The 19,728-nt window shown below is 33.6% G+C and overlaps 1 protein-coding gene across 1 annotated transcript; it reads left to right on the forward strand.

Moving 5' to 3' along the window:
- Positions 1 to 657: 657 nt before the first annotated feature.
- On the forward strand, positions 658 to 18,972 carry LOC128168107 (R-spondin-2-like). The gene is made up of 5 exons (XM_052834212.1): positions 658 to 1,064; positions 11,008 to 11,190; positions 13,560 to 13,709; positions 15,562 to 15,747; positions 18,308 to 18,972. Exons 1-5 carry the CDS (start codon positions 974 to 976, stop codon positions 18,586 to 18,588), a joined length of 891 nt encoding a protein of 296 aa, XP_052690172.1. The 5' UTR covers positions 658 to 973; the 3' UTR covers positions 18,589 to 18,972.
- Positions 18,973 to 19,728: the final 756 nt, after the last annotated feature.

The raw sequence follows: 19,728 nt of genomic DNA on the forward strand, positions 1-19,728 counted from the left end.
TATATGAGGATTTATTTAAAATCATTGTGGGGTACATTTAAAAGGCAACAGTCGTGTAAGATAGCCAGCTAAATGCCTCCCTTTTAAAATGATATGATCTCTTTCCTTTTCTGGCCTGACCTCTGTGTCTCAGTCATAAAAATAATACCGATTTGCATGTTATAATTTTATCGGAATGCATCTTTATTTTCCTTGGGGGTGTGTCAATTTCTCCTCTTGGATGGGCCTCAAATGGGCTCGACCTCCTTAGAGTGAATAGATTCAAAGACAGACGCTATGGAGGGCATTTTTATTGATGCCTTCAAATTCTAAAATGAATCAATTTGAGAAATCAAACGAAAAAGAGAGAAGATTAAGTTCATTTTTTGAGCAAAGAACTAAAGAACCACTCGATTTGAGCAATATTATTTTCTTTCCGCTTTTGTGTTCATCAGTGGCAAAGTCTCTTCATCGTTTAATATGAATTTTTAGAATATCAGTGCTAAAAAAAAACCTAAATTGAATTCTCAGGCTAAGCCATCTTACATGATTTACTTTATGAGAATTATAATTAGCGAAGTAAAATTTATCCTTGTTCAGATTAAATATGCATCTTTTTAAACATTTATGCACCAAATCACGCGGTAGCGGCAGGGGGCGGGGTTTTCTATATGACCGACAGCTATAGTTTTCAGGTGCCAAAAGTTGGAAACTCAGAGAATAGGTACAATACTGTAATACCCTCAAATATTCTTTAGTGTTCGGAATCAGATTCAGAATATACTATGAGGAATTGGGTTGTTTTGTCGGAATATTCTTGAGAAAAATCGGAACATCTGTAGCCATGGGTTGACATCAAAATCTTATATCTCCCGAACACGTGTTTCTAAATGGTTATTACAGCGTGAAACGATTGTGTATATTTCTGATTCCAAATTGTTTGGATTAATATAATATCAATGTTGGATTTCACTTTCCACCTAAATAATGTAGGATGAGTTGTGTGCGACTGGTGCTTTTTCTGTTCTGTGTAGCAACGGATCTGCATGTTGGAAGAGCGCGGATGGAGAATCGACAAATGCGATGTGAGTTTAACTAGCTTTTGCATCAAGGCCTTTTTCTAATGTAACATATGCAACAAGATATTTTCTCTACACCTCCTCGTAGAATAGCAGGGGAAAATTGCACTCTTGACGAAAATACGTCCCCCCCCCCCTTGATATATATATTTGTGAAATATATTTTTTACGTACTTTGCGTGATAAAAAAAACTAAATTCCTACTTATGTTTCAAAAATATCAGAACATGGGGTCTGTTTTTGTAAAACGGATAAAGCGATTTGTTTGTGTTGGTTGAAGAAAAATTGGAGAGTTTGGGAATTATTGTTATTGTTCACATAGCAAAAATTAGTCATCTTTAACTCCAAACCTTTGTACTCCGAACAAAGACAGGGACAGCGGTGGAATTTTAAGCAGAAAGAATAATTTGAGCTGCGAGATAGATAGAGATGTAATTATGCTGTCTAGATGGAAACCCAAACCTTGCACTATAGAAGTGGTATTAATTAACACCCTTCAAACGTGGCAATTTGCGGGTAAAGGCGGTTCTGCAAAAGTGAATAGTCTATTTACCCAAAGATCCAAACCTGCAAATCCAAACTTGTTTCCAACACGTGATAACTTTGTTAATTACACATCAATCGGAAGGAAATTTACAGGGAAAAGATCTAGACCCCAAACTTAGGGAATTATCTTTTATATTCAAGGCTTGTTGTTTATTGCAGAGAATTATAGGGTACATATCCGTACACATCAGCCTGTCAAGAAATTCACGCGGTCGTGACGCGCTATGCTCAGACCTTTCATGTAAAATCTATCGTGTACATATGTACACCAACCAAAAAAAACCTAGAAAGCTGACCCCCTGTATATTGCCATGTTTCTAATTAATTCATGTTCACTCCCTTCTGCTATTTGATGTCTCTAATAGCAAGTTGTATCTATTAATCCGACTTTATTTCAATGCACATGGCTTGAGCTAATGTACACGTTGTCCAATGTTAGCGCTCTAACGGAGCACTATTATAGGCTTTGAGTCGAAATCTTATCAAAGGTATTTATATCAGTTGCATCGGTTTCGAACTTCCTTTCCAAAAAGATCTCCCAGGGAATTTCCGACTGTACAGGCCAACGCGTTGATTTTGGTACAAAACACCCCCTCTTTAAAAATCACCAGTTCACGCAATAATCTAAAAAAAAAAATGAATTAGAATTTTTTTTAAAAAAAGTGAAAGGACAAAATTGCTCATTAAAAGTGTTGAGCATCATGTGAAAATGAGCTTTTACATACTTTTCCCCTGCACAAGTTTGTGGTCATGAACTTCATACATATTTTCTAGACGCTATAGGGGATAATAAACGCTGTATATATTAAAGTTCAAATGTATGTCAGCATAGGCAGTGTTGAGCAGTATCCCCTAGGAAGAACAGAAGAAAAAGGAATTCATTACCAAATCTTTGACAAAATAATAATAACGAAGTTTGTATGAAGATTTTCCTATTTCATTGCCCATTACACGGATTTTAAAAACCAGAGTAAATGATTCAATTTGGTTTACCATTGAAACAAACCTAAACATCTTAGGGGCATTTTCTCTAATTCTTTTCTGATTCTGTCTTCGTCTTTTCCTTGGGACTTTAATCCTCGTAAAGAGGACGATCTGTTTGTCTATACTCGGTCCATGCATTCTTTCTCTCATGGTGGCCCTTATTTTCTTTGACTTGAAAAACATATTTAGATTTTAATCACTTGATCTGAACCAATTTTAAAATGGGACAGTGTGAATATAGCTTGGTCCATACAAAAGATTATTTTTATTGATTTGGTCAGGTGTATATAACGTATCATATAAATAAAAAAGTTACAGATTGTTTAAATAATTTGGTCAAGAAATGTAATGTATTAATTACTAGTAGCGAAGTTAATAGTTATGCGAGTTTCGATTTAAAAAAGACCCCTTCTTGGGTACGTTTAAAGAAATGTTCACTTTAGAATGTTGAAATCGAAAATTAAATCATATTGATTTCGCCTCATCGGGAAAAATTGCTATCATTTTGTGATATATTTTATCTATATAAAGACAAATAACACTTAGGAAATTTTTATAGGACAATTTTTCCAGACTACCACAAGAGCTCTTTTCTTTGATATTTCTTTGCCTCTTAATATTCTTTATGTTACAGTTTTTCATAATCTCCCAAAGTCGTCCACACTTTTTATTCCTTAACACAATGACAGTTTTTTTAATCAATTTCTTTGAACTGGTTTTTCACGTTTAAGTCTACTAAAACATAGGCATAGATAGTAAAATGGCGTTACTTTCCTTCATTTTGTCGTTCAGTATACATGTACACATGTATCAGCATTCCTAGATCTCCATTGTGGTCGTAACAGAGAAATATGCCAGAAATTAGTCACTTTTTGCCCACTCTCACGGCACACCTGCAGAGATTACTCGCCTTAATAAAAATCTTCAGAGAAAAATATCTCTATACCATCTGATTCCCGACATAGGCCAATTATATTTCTTTGAGAGCAAATCCATTTGTTGGTTGGATTAAACGATTATCCTCATTTTTTGAGGTTATTTTTTCCTAGTCCTCTCAGTTTTGATTTTAGTTTGTGGTAAGTTACACGCAGAGATTTCTTGTAAATATAACATTATTAAATGCGGGAAATCAACTAATTTTTGGTAAAAAAAAAAAAAAAGAAACAGTTTTTCAAGATACCGCGATAACTGTATATTTGAATCACGTTTTCGTGATTCCTTCATTTTTACATATTGTTAAAACAAAATGAAAAAAATCAAAAAAAAATCACTTAGATCGGGAGTTCCCCCGGAAACATAAAACATATACCCTAAATTCATATAATAGTGTACATGTTTTAAATTTCTGTTTTCAAATTATATATATTGGAGACGTAGCAATTTTCTATTCTGGAGTATTTTAATCTTGGAAATATCAATAAATGATGCAAGTTATTTTTCTGCCATCTGAGTCACCATAGTACCTCACCATCAATTAATTTGAAAACATCTTTTTACACTTCTAAAGCAATGTGTCACGCGCATATTGCGACTTGTGCATGTAGCAAGAACCCACACGAACATGCTATTCCTGGGTTTTTTGGTGACAGAATAAGGAATGGTGCTTTTACGTATTAAGGTTTCACTCAGCATCATACAATAATGATAGCTAAGAAAATATCAGTAAATGGGTTTATTAGAAAAAATGATGCTATCGCTCGAAACCGTGAGCAGTTAAAACAAGTTATTGACACTTGCGGCTCATTTTGTTTTTTATTAGGCGACCGTAATTGACAATTCCAGACGTTTCTGACACATACAAGTCCCGTTGATTCAGATTTGTACTGAATGAATCTCCATTGGGCTTTATCTAAAAAATATAACCAAGAAATTCTAAAAAACTTCTAAAATCCCAAATTTGTTAAGAAATTCTTTATACATTAGTATAATGTAATAACAGCGATTAAATTAAGACTAAAATAGATTGATAGATATACTTTTAATTAATAACTAAATTTGATCGCACATCATAGGATGTATATCAAAGCAATGTGCGCAATGCAAACCCATTAATTACATTCTGTTCATAGAAAAAAAATCTTAAACAAAAAAGAATAATGTCTATTTCTCCTATCTGAAATTTTACAATCAATTTGTGATATTCCTCTGTATCTTCTTTTAAACGGATTATAAAAAAAACAAAAACAAAAAACCCAAACAACCCACCAATGTAAATAATCGCTCAGATCTGTATTCTGTGAATAAATATAAATACATGTATACGTATATGATAATTTTTTATATATATATATATATATATATATATATATATATATATATATATATATATATATATATATATATATATATATATATATATATATATATATATATATATATATATATATAATAACCTCATATATTTGAAAAATAGTAAATGAATGATTCTTGAGAACAAAATGTTTGACGGAGGGAAATTCAACTATGTACAATAACATATACTAGTCCCTTTCATGTCAAAGAATTGACCAATCAATTAATCAATCAATCGATAAGCAAATCAATAAACCAATCAATAAATCTATCCCATCAATTATTTAAATGACAACGATACTTGTTTGACATGTAATGATGTTATCTGAAAAAAAAAGGAAACAGAAACAAGAGTAAAGAAATAATTTCAGATTAAATCCTATTTAATGCTATAGTAATACGGTTATGGTTAACTTCCATTAAGCCTCGTCTTCTTTAATACAACCATCCGGGCCCTAACCACCAATATTGATAAAGCACTCTTCAAATGATTATTTGGTATAATTGCCACTAGAAAACTCATAATTTGAAGTACCATTTTTGAAGATTGATGCTTAACTCGATTTTTTAACCGAATACATATGTATTCTTAAACATTTCTATTTTAAAAACGATTAAAAGGCCAGGTGGCCGTGGCCATTTTTAGGCTATATTTATCTCTTTGAATCGAAGACCTCCATATGAAAATAAAGGTAAATGTTCAAATTTTAAACTTTAAATATCTGTATTTTTTCTTATCTAAATAATTAATAAAGTTTACACCTAAACTCATATCGAAAGTTTTAAGGTATAGACGTTGAGCAGCCTCCTCAACTAAATTTGTTCATGAATAAGAAACAGACAGAGACGCGATGCACCTGAGCCGTGTTCGAGCCGTCTTCCCGATACACACGGCGAGTAATCAGCATCTCCGTGAATTACGTTTGACACACATAATTACAAATGTGAAAGACTCTTGAATGCCGATAGAAGAATGGTATGGTCGAGGGGAGAGGTATGTCGAACCGAACTCTTCTAGCGAGATCAGTCGTAGCATACCCATTTGTTTTAAGAGATTTCATACTGAACACACACATACACGTGTACGCACAGACATTTGATAAGTGACACAATGTTAGTTTTAGTTGGCAGATTTTGTCTAGACGTACACATCAAAGAGAGTTGGGATTCCACTGGTGTTTGTGTCAAATATCACCCTCAATGTTCCTCCTTTCCAGCCTCTGATGTTTTGAATGAGCTTGGGCGATTTCCATATTATCTGTACGCGGTGATGATAGTAAAAGATTCCGTCATCTATATTCTAATGGAAAAAGATACTTTAATTGTTTGTAGCCTCATTTGATCGAGTACAGTAGTTTATTGAGAGGAAAATAAAGGATCTATTTCTGGTGGTTCTCTACCCAATCATATCGAATTAGATTAACGAGGGAACAATCCATAACTTTTCCACTTTCATCAATTACATCTCCGGAGCCATAGAGTTTTGGTGGTCTATTCATGAACCAAAGAGGTTCGTTACTAAAACTAAGAGTTTGAAGATTATACCTTGATTGCACTAAAATTAATACCGAGTTTTTAAAGCCAATTTTGTGGTTCGTGATTAGTCAAATTCAGGACTATATGTTTATCTTTATACCAATTTGCCCCCTACCCCTTTCTTGCGACGAATCTTAATTAATTAGTATTTAAAAACGTGTTCTCGACACCCAAGGAAAGTTTTGTTGATGCATGTTACATAGGAGCTGTGATGCAATAGATGTAAGCCGACTTTGTCAACAAGCTGTATTTTGGCAGAGTAAGATGCTGTTTGTCTCTGAAGCTTCAACAAGTGCTCCTCGGATGAATCCAGTCGTAACGCTCTGCACGGGAAATTAAACAGATTATCAAATTGTCTTAGAAGAAGTCGAATTGCCGCAGAAAGTGAACTCCGCACCTACGAATAATAGGTTTATTAAAAAGTGTCCTTTTTTTGCTTTAAATCAGGGAGTCGTAGAACTTTTCATTTCATTACACACAACGTGTGTTTCGATTACAAGTATTTATTTATTTTTTGATTGTTAAATATTTTGATGAAGTATCATACCGAGTTTCCTTGGTTTTTTGTCATCGAGATAAAAATAGGAACACAAGTTATTTTCATAAATGTATAAAGGTTTATTTTTGTTAAGTTTGAAAAAAGAACTTCTCTGATAAGCGAGTATTTCGACGTTTTGAATTTAGTGATAAGTATCAAAACTGTGTCTTATCTCAAACATAACGACTCAACATCTATTTGGGTTTTTTTCACACACGTGTTTAATGACGCAATATCTATAAGTTATAATAAAGTCTACAATTGTTCTGCAATAACCCAATAAAATGGACATAAATATTGAGTTTCCCGTACCCACACCTTATGTGAATGAAGACCACACCGGGATTCCAACTCTATAATTGCTTCATTTCTAATCTTCTCCTAGCAATTACAGGAGATATGACGCTTAAATTGGTGGCCAACTGCAGATAACATTTCTAAAATTAAACTTTTTTTTAAACTGTAAACCACAAACAACAATTATGACCCCCACCTTCAATTAGTTTCCTAATTTATTAAACATTCTTGTTTTAATCAATGCATAGCGTTCAATATAATTAAAAAGTAGTGTTTTTCTTGGATATTTTTATATTGCCCATTGACTGTTCGGATGAAATAAGCGTTGTTTTTCAATGAACAAAACGCTATGATCATTTCCACTATGCGTTTTGGGCTAGCGCATCATAGCTACTAACTACGTGTGTGCATACACCAGTATAGCAATAATGTCATATTCGCTAAAATATATGTTTTTATTTATTTATCTGTATAACTAGTGTTATATACAGGGCTAAGGTCCAGTGGGTAAAGACATTGGATTTTGAACATCCATTTTTACGACACCTCAAAACTAGAAAGCGACATATCTTGCCAAGTCATCTGTTTGCTGATGGGCAAAAAAGAAACATGGAGAAAGCAACAGACAAAACGTTGAATATAATTTCTTCACTCTCTCTATCTTTCCGTCTGTCTCTCTTTCCTTGTGTGCAGGTTAGGCAAATTATCCCGAGATAAAGTGATATAGGGAGTCGTATCAGAATACATTTAATCAACAGCAATTTGCTGATTTTTGAGAGAGCAATTGGAGCTGATCCTAATGAGAGAAAAACCTTTGCATATACGGAAGGGTTCAGAGGTTATCAATTGTGAACGTTTATTGAGCATGTCAGCGTCTACCTCCAATACACACACGGTAATGAAATTGAAAGTTAATAGAAAAAAGTCGAAATTGGCGGCTGATCTGCTGATTTAGCAGACTTTTTGTTTTGCAGTGAGGCGCACCCACTGCATGCATGTTCCTGGCTTTATCCATATCTCTCGTCATTCTCAATATTCAAGTGTTTGGTTTTTAAATTTCATCTTTTGATGCTCAAGGTTGATTTGAGTTTATATCAGAAAAAGTGAGCATCGTAGTCAAAAATTTCAGTTGTTTTTACTGAAAAATGATGTAACCATTTTATAAGAAGAGTTCTTATCATGAAACAAAATGAGCACATTATCCTCTGTGTGATAAATCTTTATCCTCAATACTTTAGAATTTCATTGAGTTAAGTTTTGTTTTTTTTTTTCTCTTTTTCTAAAGTTCATAATGTTACTGGATAGGCTATATAAATGGATGGACTTATCAAAAACTGGAAAAAGTCAACAAGCCACTGACCAGATATGGAGACGTGTCAAGGTCAAATTGCACTGGCTCTCCAATCTATTTAACATACTGGTTAATGATACTTTCACTTATTTTCTATGAATTCAAAGAGATACAAGTGCCCATTTTCGTCATTCCTGTATTAAATGTATTAGCCATCAAAGGAAGCATTTTATTGTTTGAATAATTCTATAGATTAATCAAATCGGAATGAAGTGTTCGTTATAATGCGTAATCAATCGATTACAAAAACAAACATGTACAGTTCTCAAAAGATGTCTCTGTTGTCCAATTTGAAATACGTTACTTTACATTCCAAGATATCTGGCATTGCTGGTTTTAAAAAATCAACGTCAGTATTTGTCATCATCCTTCTTTTTTATTTCATACAAATCTACAAAATAAATTGAAATTTTATTGAAATTGGACATCTTTATTTTTTTAACCCCATCGAACACTTGTATTGTTACTCTTTTATAAATAGTTTATGTTTTCCCTTGGAATGGTTTTTCTAATAAACTTTTTTTATCTGAGTTAATAAAAAGGAGAAAAGTCTTATAAAATACTAGTAAAATAAGTTTTGAAACATAACAAAGAAGCTTTAAAACCAAGAACACAAAGTAGCCAAAGCAAAGCAGGATATGTAGACACTATTTTGGGAGAGAGAGGATAGGTGCTTGATGTATTTTGATGACTATGACTTTGCTCATCACTGCAAAATCTGTTAACTTAGTTGCAACCTTTTAAACAAAGTCATATAACTATCTTGAAGCCATGTTGCAGTTTTATGATGGAAATATGACATCAGCTTTTTCTGTTCGTGACGCCGAGTTTTACGGGGGCCCTTTGGTCTGTGTCCAACAGGTGCCCCCTTTGAATCCGCGGCCCCCGTCTGTATCCAGATCAATGGTCCTTTGTGTGATCACACTAAAGTAACGGCGCTTCCACAGTAAGCGTTACTCGCCGCTCTCCTCCGTTGGTTTACTTTCTTCAAAGGAAAAATAATGTAGTTAATGAGACCACCTCGAACCCACAGAAATAACCTTGACCTTTTTTATTTTTTACTTTTATTCAATTGGAGAAGAATATGTTAAATAAATAATACAATTATGGTGCATTCGAAGTAAAATTAAGGCAGTGGATATGTTTGAGGGGCTATTTATTTTTATCTGTAAATAAATAAGCTAAATGGGAAAGCCATGTTGCCGATTATTGCATTTTAATTTGGGGAGAGCCTTAATAGTCATTTCAACATTTGTTAGTTGAATTATATAGCCTACCGTGAATATACACGACTTAATGCACATAAAATACATGTACATGTATATACCACTATGCATTTTGTGAATGATACGGTAAAAAAGCATTTAAAGTTCATTTAAACACTACCAATGCTTATTCAATATTTGTTGCATTATATGAATTATAACGCAAAAATGGGGGGGGGGCGAAAATATATCAATATCATTTATTATTTTCAATAAAATATTATCATTGCGTGTACGATCTATTTAACAGCGAGCAACAAAAGAAACCACGTTAAGGATGCGATATTGGCGCGCTACAGCGATTTTCATTGCTCTCTCTCTGTGCGGGTTATGTCAGGGCGTCAAACAACAGGCTCTAAGCTTTTGCAATATACAAAGTAGTTCTATGTAAACGCTGAGAGACATGTTGTTACAGCGCCTAATAAAATCAAGACATTTCACCAAGATAACGAGCTTCTATTGATAGAAGATTCCCTTCCTTGTTCAATCTGGCAAGCGCTCAGATGATGAGGGTGCGAATCACTTTAAAGCTTGAAAAGTTATTGGAACGTACAGTCTAAATTTTAGCTAAGCATTGGGTCTTTGGCAGATTAATTTATTCTATTGTTACCCAAATCTAGGGACATCGGAACTGCATTGTTTGGATTCCTCACAAAAATTTAATTATAAGCCTAGTCGGTAGACTGCAAGATTGTCTTGCAGCAGATGTGCGGAGCAAAAAATAAATAATGAAAAAGCAAAGAACAACGTCCTATCATCATCCTCTTTTTAAGTGAAACAAAACAAAGATCAAAAAGCGTATTCATTATTTTATTGTAGGTAATCTTATAGCATTCTCCATTAATTACAGAACTACATGAACGGAAATGGGAAATGTTGCTTTAAAACACGAGATTTTCTTTTAGACACAAGTGTTAAGAAGATGCAAGTTCATTGGCAAGTTGTGAGTGCTATGCTTTTTAATTACAACAAGTGTCACCGGTTCAATTGTAACATAGATTACGTTATATAATTGGCACGCATATCGCATATCTTGCCGAGTATGCCCGGAATCTATTGTGGTATGTTTTTTGTTAATTACGTTAGATTCCAGTAATTATTAGGATTCCTTCAAGTTAACTATGATTTCCTCTTTTTCAGCATATCGACAGCTTTGCCCACCCGGTTGCACTTCTTGCTCTGCCATTAACGGATGCATCACGTGTCAACCCAACCTCTTCCTGTTCCTTGCGCGGTCCGGTATGCGCCAACAAGGCATCTGTACACACAGCTGTCCAACCGGTTATTACGGCGTCAGACGTCATAACTACAGTATTTGTTATAGTGAGTCTATACCCTTTAACGGAAACTCACTGCCAGTCTCGCATACGCTGCAAAACTGGTCGAGAGTGTCGACGATTGTACATATTTATATACATTTTCTCCCATTGTCTTTGTCTATGATAACACTGCCAATCGATTTTGTAATGTATGACCCAATACATTTCATCAATGACTTTTTCAATATTAAATCGTACAAATGCTAAAAATCATATAAATACAGGCATAAGGAATCATTTTTGGGGTATTATGAGGTGATCAAACACGGTCAGGTGATCTAATCCAGCAAATCCCGAAGGGCTTTATGATAGATTTGATGATCTCATAAAATTCAAAAAATTATTCTTTATTCCTTTAAAAATATAACATAGTTCCATAGAGACCCTTGTAGACAAATTACTCTTACACGGGGTTGTAAAACAGACCTAAAGCTTTGAGCTATAGCACAATCCGAGTATTTAGATTGCTTTCACTCATTACTTAATTCACACACCAGCTTGACAAATAGTTTGCTGCATTAGTACAGAACTGGTGTAACTTCTAGGAATTCTGAAACAGTTAAGATAATTGACAGGCATCTACTGTCGGTTCACAACGTTTGATCGGGGAAGCGCATCATCTGCTCAAAAAGAGACATTTCACACGCTGAAGACAGTTTGTTAATTTAATTTGACGTAAAACTATCAGAGATACAAATTCACAAACTATAACAATAAGTCCTGCTGCCGGATTCAATATTGCAGAGATAGCGATGTTACTAGTTTGACTTAATTGTATCAATAATTTAATGTTTCACAGAACAAATGAATTACAACAACTTTTTAAACAGCATACAAGCAAAATATTTTTCGTACAAGAGTCTGAGTGTTGGTTTTTTTGTACTTTTATTTCGCAAAACTGCATACCGGTATCTAAACGATTTTGAAACTTTATAATTTTCCTTATCAAAAATTCACGTTATTAAAAAGAAAGAGTTCTGCATCCAGCTGAGATAATTTGTGAAGAATTTAAGATGGGCCATAGAGATTGTCACAAAACATTGGATGTACAAACTTGTATGTAATGTGTCTTTTTGTTGGGAATGCTTTTCGATTATTAACAGAACAGGATAAGGTACACTTAATTTTATTTTTGAAATACGTGATGATGTAAATGATTTTCTTCGAAAGACCAATTATCCATCGGATATGCTTATTATAAAAACTACGGTTTCTACATTCATAACACTCATTTTACCGTAAACTAACACCTTACAATGTATTAATTTGAATTTCGAAAAAATGTGTATTATTTGAAAGTTACAACAATTGAATACCCTTCAGAAATATTATAAGCAAAGAACGTTCTGTCATAGTTTTTTTTTATTGATATTTCGTAACTTCCACACTTAAAATAAGTGTTTTACATAATTTGGTTTTTAAAAGTGTTTACGTAATTCGAATTAAAAAAAATAACACTATCGTTTTAAAAGCAAATTAACACATGACTTAATTTTAAAAAGTTTTGTACTACCGAAAAATATTACTGTTATCACACTCATGTCAGCTACTTTACCAAGCTTTTAGTCGAATTATCTGGGGGAACACCGGGCCCAGTGACAGGGTACAATCGTACTACAATGAGGTGGGTCGGCCCCGGTTTCGGAGTTCGCTCTCGCTAATGAGATATTTGAAAGCGTGCATCGCGTTTGATCTTGTATCAGTTTAAATAAAGAGAGAATGTGGAACCATAAGTTCTTCAACCGCTGACTGCAATAAGGATCAAGGAAGTATAAACAGGCCATGTTGATTGTTTTCAGCAAGTTCCCCTCTCCTGTTTATAACGGCCTGAAATGTAAACTGACCACCGCGTAATGCTGGGCTACACATTTAGTTTTGTCTTGGAGGGAGGGGTAACAAATATTGCGCTTAGATATCGTACATATAATTTGGGATTTTAAATCGCTTTTATGAATTGTATCATTGTCATTGATGTTCAATGTGATTCCTGACAAAACAACCTAAGGGATTCCCTACAAAACAAAGTTAAAATCTCTATCGATAAAGCTTTTTTTTTTCTCTTTTGCTCTAGTAATTGACAGCAAAGTAAAAAATTAATACAATGTTTCTTTTTTATTGTTTTAATCATTACTAATATGTATTTAATCGATGTTTGTCCGTTTGCTTGTTTTTGTTTGTTTGTTCGGGTTTTTTTTTATTCAACTTATACATATTTTGATAGATTGAAGACTTCTTATCTCGAGCTCCCCTTTTCAATATTCAATCATAAAATCAGGATTTGTGTGACTGAGCTAACGCCTCATTTCGCTTTTAAACTATCTTCTATGAATTAGCAATTATAGATGAATAACTTTGTTGACTCTCATTTTACAGAATGTCAAATCGAGAATTGTGAGACGTGTTTTGGTCAGAGTTTCTGCACGCGATGCAGGGAGCCCTTCCTGTCCTATAGGGGACAGTGTATAGACAGGTGCCCGGAGGGCATGCACTACGCCAACTATTCCAAAGACTGTAGACCCACAGGTAGGTTCATTTATTGAACAAAATACCATTACTAAAGAAAGCACATACAGTTGTATAGTATGCTATTTTTGCTATGCTGACTACGCTATACTATTCCATACCTTTACTGTACTGCACTATACTGATTTTACTATACTATACACCTATACTATACTTTACTATATAATACTATACTACACTACACTACATTACACTTCACAACACTAGCCTGCCGTGGCACTACACACTATATCGTACAACAGATTTTACAATATAATGTTGTCTTACCAGTATATGGAGAACACTTTTAAATGGAAATTAATTGATTAATTGGTAGAAAATCAAATTACACGAATAAGTTTTATTAAGAACATAATACTCTTATTTTAAATTGATTCATGTGTATGCTAAATTGTTTCACTAGAATACTATACGTTTACGTATAAATATCAAGGCGAGAATTTTTAAGGACAGTAACAATTTCAGAACGTCCCATAATGTAGAGGCTTGTATTCTGACTAATTAAAACCTAATCAATTTCCCCATCTTCCGTTTCATTGTTCTTTGTCAATAGGACAGTTTTGATAAAATCTTCTAAAAGTATACTTTCTAGCAGAGAACTGAACGCACGGAATGTTGATAGTTATCTATAGCTGATGGCATATGGGAGGCTATTTCTCCACTAACACATGTTCTCGCTTTAATACATATGAATATATACACCAAGTGACGATTTATTCGAACGCTTCCACCTAATTATACAAATCCCATCACCATCCCATACAAACCAAGCCGAAATTACCTTAAAGTATGTTTATACAATTTTCACGAATTTTATTGTCATGCACTGCTTGGGGTGTTTGCGGGAAATCTGGCCCTGAATAACTTTCTAGGCATGGGACATCGAACATAGGTGTAAAAAGCTTATCAGACAAACAACTTTAAGAGAAATTAAGGTTTAAAAAATCAATTAAATCAAAATAAGATTCAATGGTTTGTGGAAAAAATGACATAAGATAAATGAAGAAGTAACTTCTTGATGTTTGCCATTATGATAAATAAAAAGTTGAAAATTAAAGAATTCTGAACTTATCAATAACAAATGTGGGCATGCTGGCGTAAAAGAACAGTTTCAGTCATATTTTGCCCTGTTTCAAAGTGATGTTTAAAATATTTTTAAAAATATCACAAAAAATAGAAACGTAGGATTTATTTGCAAAAGACTAAATAAATATTGAATATCTATACATACTAGTAATTAGACTTTCGTCAGGGTAATCACAACGTCAAAGAAGTGCATTTTCACATATTTTTCTCCGTCAAAACTTAACAGAGGACACCAATTCTTCAGTAGTTTTTTTGAAAGGAAACTTAAATCGCAGCCGTCGCCCACTATGAAATTCACTTAATTATGCGATATCACGTAAAATATACCAATTTTGTTGTGGGCGACGGCTGCGAACACTTTCCTGCATGTTCAAAAACTATGAGAAAATGTGCCATTTTTCATCGTTTTTGACTACATCTTAGGAAAATGACATATTGTTGAAGTCATTGCATCCCCTTTTAAAAGTAGAATTAAAGTGCATATCAAACTTAGTATTTAATAACTACAAGTGTTTAAGATGGTTTATATGTATTTTTATGAGGTTAGAACAACTTTTGAATTAGGGTATGTTTTGGAAGGAACTGTACCTTCTTCTCATCAAATATATCGACAGCTATATAATATTTTATCACCGATTAAATTTACATATACATGTTTTTCAATTATTTACAATGTCTGATTAATGATATTATCATATAATCTCAAACTTTTGATATAACCTTTAAATGACCTTGACCTTTTTTCTAACGATCAGTCCTGTTTCAGTGGACTGTATGGCCGGTCCCTGGGCGCTGTGGAGCCCGTGTACACGGAACGGTCAGAACTGTGGGTACCGCTACGGTATGATAACCCGGACCCGCGAGGTCCTGGAGAGCCCCTCCCCCAACGGGGTGCGGTGCCCCAGTCTGATAGAAACTCGATGTTGCCTCATGGAGATGAGGCGATGTGTCGGTGAGTGGTTTATAATGTTGATTTCAGTATTAAATGACTCCATGAACGCGCAATTGGGCATCACATGTATTTCTTGTAGAAATTATTTTAAAAGTGAAATACATGTGAAAAGAGAACGCGAATTTCACGTGAAAATAACACTTACGCAAAAATAAAATAAGAAATTTGTGTGTAAAATAAATGGGTTATGTTTTTCAGTTTACCAGAAAACGTATATTTTACAAGAAATTCATCTGTATGCCCTTTTCGTGTGAAATTTTCGTAATTCAAATACAATTGACCGGTCAATTTCTGAGGTTTTTGTCGCTACAAAAAAGTATGAACTTTAAAGATTGATATCTGAGTAAATTTTGTTTCATGAATTAGCAGCACATTCTCATAATTTGTATCCATAAGCTGGTTTTAACATATATTTCATTCACAAACATTTGTGTATAAATGCATGTATATACTAGTTTATTGTTGTTATACAAAAATATCCTCAAACCAATAATTTTTTTAATGCATTTTATTAATGATATGCCAATAATGAAAACAATTTAGTATATGTCTAGTGTTAAATGTTGTACATTTTTCATTTTATTTTGTATATTTGACTATTCATTTGTATTATGTATAATATAGATAGTTATCAGAATTGTGTCAGATCTCTGTAGGAAAAGGTTCAATTTTTAAAAAAAAATTAAAATTCCCTATTTCAAACAACAGTAATAATACAAAAACAAAATAGTAGATAACATTATCGAGTTCATAAAGAAAAAATATTTTGTGTGTGTTTCTTCCTAAAATTTTCATACAAGTTAATGCATGTACTGTATTTGAGGTTTTAAATATCTATTTGAACAAATCCTGTATAGCATTATCTCCAATGATCAATTTGAGCTTCATTTCTCACAGATCTGACAGAATTTCAATTTTACATGTTACTAATAATTAATAACTGAAAAAACAATACGATGGACGTCATTTCCTGTCATATTATGAATGAATTCTCAGCCAAATTTTACTATTTGACAAATGAATTCTCGTGTTTTCTTTTAAGTACAATATCGTTTTTGGATTCAACATTTTTTTCCCCTATTTTATATTTCATGAACTTTTTCCCCGATGACCAGTCTTTGTTGCATGATATTTGTGTAGATTTGTTTAATTTGATTTTTCTCGGTTGCTGTTCAAGTTATAACAGTGGTGTTATTCTGTGGTTAAAGGAGAAAACAAGACATTTGGTTTCACTTTTGTGGTAATTTCAGCGCGTGGTCTATTGCTAAAATAGAACGGATGGTGGTTATGATATAAAGTTCCAGAGATGAAGATAAAAGTATTTTGAGACGTTTTTTGAAGTGGAACATAAAATTAGATCACTCTAAATACCATGCTTCAAAGCTGGTCACGGTGATTTGAAAATTGAGTCTTAGCATTCCAGAAATCGCATGCCTGTTACAGTATATTAATCTACGACTTTAGTCACACCTTTCTTTTCTTTTTATAGAGTAAGACTAAGGATTAGCCAATCTTTGAATACGATTTCAAATAGTCTCTCTAATTAAGATCTTGCTTATCCTTTTCTTCAGTTACCCATTCAGGGAGTTGTAGATTTTTCCTCAATCAATTTCAGAGCAATTTGCAACGTATATTACACATCCGATCAATTTGCATCCTAGACATTGTTACGTCATTTGAGCGCAAAGTGTGCATGTTCGGCCTCGAATGAATTTCAAGTGCGCGCTCTCATCTTCTATAAATCCCTCATCTGATAAAAATGAGATTCGGATTAACGAACCTTGGAAGGTTCTGATCGAACAATTACTTACCAATTGGCCATTAATCTCCGGTCTGATGCATGTTTCAGATGTAGCACACGCTTTGCATTTCGCTTGGTTATGTTACTCTGTGGTATGGAATAATTCAAACAGCTTTCAGTGATGAATTCCACATGCATGGCTTGAATATCCATTGGTCTTTTAAAGAATAAGAATTTTAATTTACAGTACGTTCGATCTTTTCACACCATGCTCATATTGGAATTTTTATTTTTTGTTGTTGAAAACTTTCATTTTCGAAATCAGATTCCTCGTACGTTTACTATAAAAAGAGAAAAAAAATGGAAAATTTATATATATTTTACTTTGAAAATATGGTGGATGTTCTTCGTAAGCACAATCTTTTCTTTTAATAAATCAATATGTGTTATAAACAAAGGTTAATGTTTAAAATGTAGATGAGATCGAACTCCTGTGTGGAATCGGCGACATATTGATACCCAGAAGTTGTTAAGATCTTTAAAATCATGCATGCTACTACTGTTTAGCAATGACCTTGATGTTTTAGCAGTTAACAAGTATTAAAGTAGACTAGATGTAGACGAGATAGTCCAAACTCTGGCGCTACTTCAACGCTTTCTCTAGTGATCCCCGATTTACCCCCGAAAAGAGGTCGGCAATAAAGTAGTCAAGTAGTCTCCCTTAGATTCTAGCCTGCCGCATGTTTCTTCGTGTGTGCTTCTCTCCAGTTCGGCGCGTGAGCTGTCAGTCCCTCACCCACTTCCTGTCTATACTTCCAGATCTAACTTACAATAATTCTGATCTCATCCCCGAGAAAAAGAAAAATCGTCTGCAAAAACACAAGAAAAAGAGACGAAAAAAGAAACGCAGGAGGCATAGGAAAAGAAACAAGAAAAGGAGGCGACGACCCAAAGATAGAAGGAAAAAGCGCAAAAAGTTTAGAAAGCGTAAAAAGTCTAGACTTAATATTCGTAAAAAGAAACTGCGGATTTACAAAGAAGCTTGGAAGCAGTTTTGCCAAAAGGACGTTGTATATATTCATGTTAATAGCATTCTGTAGCGCAGGGAATGATCAAAGCAGGGCTAGTGATGTCCCAATTATTATTATTATATATTACGCAGGTTCAGATTTTACCACATCCATCATTGACAACATGGAATCTTCCGAAAATGTTTCGAACACACTTCTCCAGTGTTCTAACGAGCACAACTAAGGGGGACAACCACTGAACCAGTGCAAAAGTAGCTTATTGGCTGAATCAAGTCATGTGACATAATTTCGCAGTGTTTGACACTTGAAGGACAATGACTTTAAAAACACGAAAAAGAAAGTTCTTTGATGGTGAAGAATTTACAAAACCATTTTCCATTGTAAATAATTGTTTTTGGGGTTTTGTATGTTTTGTATATATACATGTTTGATAATAAATTTGTTTTACTTTAATGTTTTATTGGAATAAAGAAGTCAGGTGAAGGTAAGGTACTGGAGAATTAAAAAATAAGATTCCTGACCCTGCAATTTCCCGAAACAAGTCAAGAGGTAAACCAGGCTGATAATTCCATTACAAGTTGCAGATATTTATCCGATTGACGAAGATAGTGCACTAAGTCGACACAATACAGAATTACACCATCTCAAGGACAAAAAGTATTTCCAAAGAATGCATGAAAATCACACCAGGTTCCTCTTTATTGGTGGATATTTAAAAAAAATTAATATAATATTCCCCATCTCATAGTTTCTTCATAATTTATTTCCGACTTGGAGTATTTTGATGGCGTAATTAACTTTTCAACCATCTTATAAACAGAAAATAATGACAATATATACTTCGTTTGCAGTCATTTAATCACAAAACCTAATGATGTCCTTCCTTTAAAATATAAAATTTAGCTTGAACCTATCATCATTTTCAAAATGAGCAGACAAGGAGAAGACAGATTGATGAACACTTTAGTGAGATAGTTGATTACACGCCCCCCAAAACAATGTGTGCAAAAACCTTAATTGTACACGTAATAGAAAAAGACATCTGCTCTTCTCTAAACAGTGGTTAGATCTAATTCGTTAGATATACATGTAACACTGCAACATACGCCATGGTGATCTATGATTTGATAGTCTTATTAAGTTTAATGGTTTGCACTGGAGAAAGATATTGTGACAAGATACAGTCAAACAGCCATGTTCGTTACTTGT

Source organism: Crassostrea angulata, chromosome 10 (assembly GCF_025612915.1).
Source record: "Crassostrea angulata isolate pt1a10 chromosome 10, ASM2561291v2, whole genome shotgun sequence".
NCBI classification, from domain to species: Eukaryota; Metazoa; Mollusca; class Bivalvia; order Ostreida; family Ostreidae; genus Magallana; species Magallana angulata.